The sequence below is a fragment of the Lactuca serriola genome, chromosome 6 (assembly GCF_051521515.1).
Source record: "Lactuca serriola cultivar US96UC23 chromosome 6, Lser_US96UC23_V15, whole genome shotgun sequence".
NCBI lineage: Eukaryota > Viridiplantae > Streptophyta > Magnoliopsida > Asterales > Asteraceae > Lactuca > Lactuca serriola.
In genome coordinates, this window is record NC_136413.1 from 146,590,308 (window position 1) to 146,594,692 (window position 4,385).

The 4,385-nt window shown below is 35.1% G+C and overlaps 1 protein-coding gene across 1 annotated transcript; it reads left to right on the forward strand.

Annotated features, from left to right (window-relative positions):
- Positions 1-1,251: 1,251 nt before the first annotated feature.
- Positions 1,252-2,146, forward strand: LOC145060239 (T-complex protein 1 subunit theta-like; the record flags this gene model as incomplete). Its single annotated transcript, XM_079007943.1, has 4 exons — positions 1,252-1,314; positions 1,437-1,559; positions 1,753-1,847; positions 1,918-2,146. Coding segments are annotated over 4 exons (510 nt in total), but the record flags the coding sequence as incomplete, so codon positions are not given.
- Between the last annotated feature and the right edge of the window lie 2,239 nt (positions 2,147-4,385).

The window sequence follows — 4,385 nt, forward strand, 5'->3', positions numbered from 1 at the left end:
TATTATGTACTGCTTACATTATGTTCTTTGGTACCAAGTACAACGTGTTTTTCCTCAGCTTCATCAATGAGAAATTTGTTATGAAATGCCCAAAATGCCCCTAACTATCTAACATAACAGACTAGTAATATTAAATGCCCAAAATGCCCCTATCTCCTCTTCACTAATAAGATGCTCCTAGAATTTCTCTATATTGTTTATATCATCAATTCAAATGATTTAAATGAATGATAACATAGGATTTCTAAATCCTAACATAATCGTTCATATCTAATCACATGTAGAGATATAAGTAGCATGATGTGAGATCTTTAGATAAGTCAAAACAGACATCTGATGACTGAAAAGATAATACTTGGTTATGTGTTTTTCAAGCTGCTCACGATGCAGAGTTGGCTGTCACATCAAATATTAGTCCAGAAGGCGTGGAGAAAACTGGTGCTCGTGCTGATACCGCATCACCTTCTAGTATGCAGGTGACTGTAGATGGAGGTGGAGTTGCTGCACCTTTGATGTCAATGGCAGACAATGCTGCTGCTGTTGCAGCTTCCCATCGCACGGTATGGCAAGTCATTATGTGTCATTGCTTCTATCTATATATATATAATATTGACATGAATAGTAAATACTTGTATGTTTCTTAATTCAACATCTGCCCCACATACAAGTTTGCCCAAAGAACCCTGTGAATTTCAATGTTGACAATGTGAGAGTTGCAAAACCTGTAGGGGGAGGTCTACATAACTGCACAACAGTTAGAGGAATGGTCTTAAAGGGTGATACTGTAGGGAGTATAAAGAAAATAGACAAGGCAAAGGTGAGTGCTTCTTCTTGAACATTCTTTTTAAGCATCATGAACTTTTCTACAGTGTTTGGTTTGTGGATTTTAACCTTGCTGACTTATTTTAATTGTAATAGCTACTTACTAGATTGTGAAATTGTTTGTTGGTTTTGTCAGGTGGTTGTGATAGCTGGTGGTGTTGATACAACTGCAACTGAGACCAAAGGAACTATCCTCATTCACCGTACTGAACAGGTATTAAGCGCTATCTAGATTAAGTGTGATGTCAAAAAAAGTATTTGATAAAATAATGGCATTCTTGAAAAAATAATATAAAAGTTTGGTTATTAATGTGGAAAGAATTTTTCTATTAAGTTGTCAAAAGCAAACACTCCTCTATATATTGCTTAATATATCAAGTCCTGTTTTCATTATGTGATAAAGACACAACATTCAAGGGATCATGCTAATGGAATCCTGATGATCTTGGATATGTTGACACCATTTCCGTAGAGGATATTGATGGTGCTAGGGTATGTATGATTATGAAACATCAATTCTTGTTTGTTTGGTTTGGTGACTGAGACTGATATCAAGAGGACAAAAATTAAAGTTTTTTAGAAAAATAAAAATACCCCTGTTGTTTGTTGTATAGGTGACTGTTGTTAGAAACGAACAAGGTGGGAAATCTGTGACAATGGTTTTGCTGCGTGGAAGTACAAATAGCATACTTGATGATCTGGAAAGGGCTGTTGATGATGGTGTAAATACTTACAAGGTAATCTAGACCTTCGTTTTTCTTTCACCAAAAACAATGAGATGGCAGTTTGGGAAATGAAAGGAATTTTTTTTAGGAAAAAGATAAAGTTAGAGTTAATAATTTTGTTGCTTCTTGTTTTTACATTTAGCAACAAGATAAAATGCATTACTGTTTGGATAAATTATATTTTTATTCCTTGTATTTTTTTTAGGCGTTATGCAAGGACAGTAGAATTATGCATGGAGCTGCGGCCACTAAAATTGAATTAGCAAGAAAACTGAAGGAGTTTTCTTTCTTGGAGACAGGGTGGGTAATCTGAATGATTAGTTTTTGTTTTACTAAATTTGTTTTTTGATTGATGATTGATATGATGCAGATTAGATCAGTATGCAATTGGAAAATTTGTAGAGAGCTTTGAAATGATACCAAAAACATTAGCTGAGAATGTTGCGCTTAATGCTATGGAGATCATATCTACTTTATATGTGGATGATACCAATGGAAATGTCAAAGTTGGTATAGATTTAAAGGAAATAGCATGTAAGGATGTCTCCACATTGAAGGAAATCCTATCATTATTTCTTGTGTTGTGTTTACAGGGTTGATGAAAGCGAATAGCTCTAGACTTAGAAGAGGAAAAGAAAGCTCAAGCTGAAAGAGATAAGATGCTGCAAATGCAAGTGTTGCATTCTTCATTTCAATTGTTAGTATGAAAAACATAGTAGATTAGATGAATGCAAGTTTATATATTGTAAGAAATAGAATTGTATGACATTAAATTTTATGCAATGGATTGTATTTTTTGTATATGGTATTTTATTTCTACTATAAGACATTAAATGCAAATTTAATTTAAAAATTAATAAATATATAAATATATTTTTTAAAACATTTAAATTTACGATACGCAAAAATGTGTGTCATGTTCATTTATGACATGGCCTTTCTTGACAAGGGTTTTAATGATACGCATTGCGTGTCATAAATGCACGTCGTAAATGTGCATCATCTATAGACAACGTGCAAAAGCGTGTCGTCTCTTGTTATGACAGGGCCTTCCTTGACGCGCATTAGCGCGTCATCTGAGCATTTTACGACACGCATTGTACGTCGTAAAAGGCAATTTTTCTAGTAGTGTATGGAAAATGGACGTCAAACCGCTTTCCTTAATGGAAAGTTGGCTGAGGATGTTTACATGAGTCAGTCGGAGGGTTTTGTCAGCGTAGAGTACCCTAATAGAGTGTGTAAGATTGAGAAATCCATCTATGGATTGAAACAAGCACCTCGCAGATGGAATCTTTGTTTCGATGAGAAAGTCAAAGAGTTTGGTTTTTCAAGTAGCGAAGATGAGTCATGTGTATATGTCGAGGCTAGTGGGAGTACAGTTAGGTTTTTGGTATTGTATGTGGATGACATACTACTCATAGGAAATGACATCCCAACTCTACAAGAAGTAAGTCCTAGCTTGGGAAGTGTTTCACTATGAAGGACCTTGGAGAAGCTGCCTATATCTTAGGGATAAGGATTTTGAGTGTAAGGTCCTGAAAGGATCTTACCAGTGATCAAACAGCAATAACAATTAGATAATCAAATAAGAACGAGTAGAATAGAGAATCAAACAAGCTTGCACACACTTTTCTATTAGAATCACGTCTGGTACAACTTGCAGTTTACAAGAGCTGAGAATACCGAGGCATCAACAACCACAAAAGACCTAGCATACCTCTATATATACTATCATGGGCCGGCCTTGGGTTTACTGTTGGATTAGTGTCTAAGTCCATAACTATTTTGGTATGTACTTGACCCGATGGTGCATGGTCCTTTTGGGTTGCCTTCACCAAAGCAACTTGATTGGAGAAATATATAGAGAGAGAGGATAATATGATTTATTAGTATGTTATAAGAATAATATATTAAAGGAGAAATCATATATGTTTAATTAATATTGGTCAATAATTAATTAAGAATTAGTTTTGTGATCAATTGTAATTAATTAAACTAGAGGGGCTGAATTGTAATTATGTGATAGTTACAAAAAAGGTAGGGAATATCTTATATATAGGGTGAACGAATTTAAGGTGATAATGCCTTAGAATTCGACTAGGATAAGGGTTTCTAAGACTTATCTTATGGTTGCTTGGTGGGCAAGCAACTAGATAAGGATAAGGACTAAAACCCTAATCTTTACACCTATATAAACCCCTAAGGCCTTAGAATTCGTGTACTTCTTCCCAAGAGGATCCAAGGACGAATTCTAACCTCCCTCCTCTCTCTTTATACCTTCTCCACTTGCTTATGGTGTTTGCATGCCATTAGAGGAGTGACATTTGTGACTCTCAGCTTTCCAAGGTCAATTCAAGGAGGAATTAGATTGTTATTGCTATATAACAATCAAGGTATGTTCTTAAACCTATTTATATGTGAATTCGGATTTCCATATGCTAGAATTAGGGTTTATAGTCTTGGATTCAAAGCATGTACAATAGAGAAACCTAGATCCGAGCTTTAGGGTTTGTATGAGCACATAGGATGTCTTATGACCAAAACTCATCAGTGGTATTAGAGCCTAGTTTGGTTTCAATTGTATTTATGCATTAGATATCTGGAAAATTCATTTTTGCGGTTTCTGGAGGCTGGACTCGCCGAGTCCAAGGTGACTCGACGAGTCCAAGCCTGACTCGACGAGTCAACTCGTCAGACAGGCGGATTTTCGGGATTTTTACCTGTTATGACTTAGGATAACTGCCATAATTGTTTAAACTTAATAAAATTCGAATTTTTTTAATCCCTTATGATTATCCTTGTCAAAATAAAAGATTTTGGTCATCTAATTAGATAATT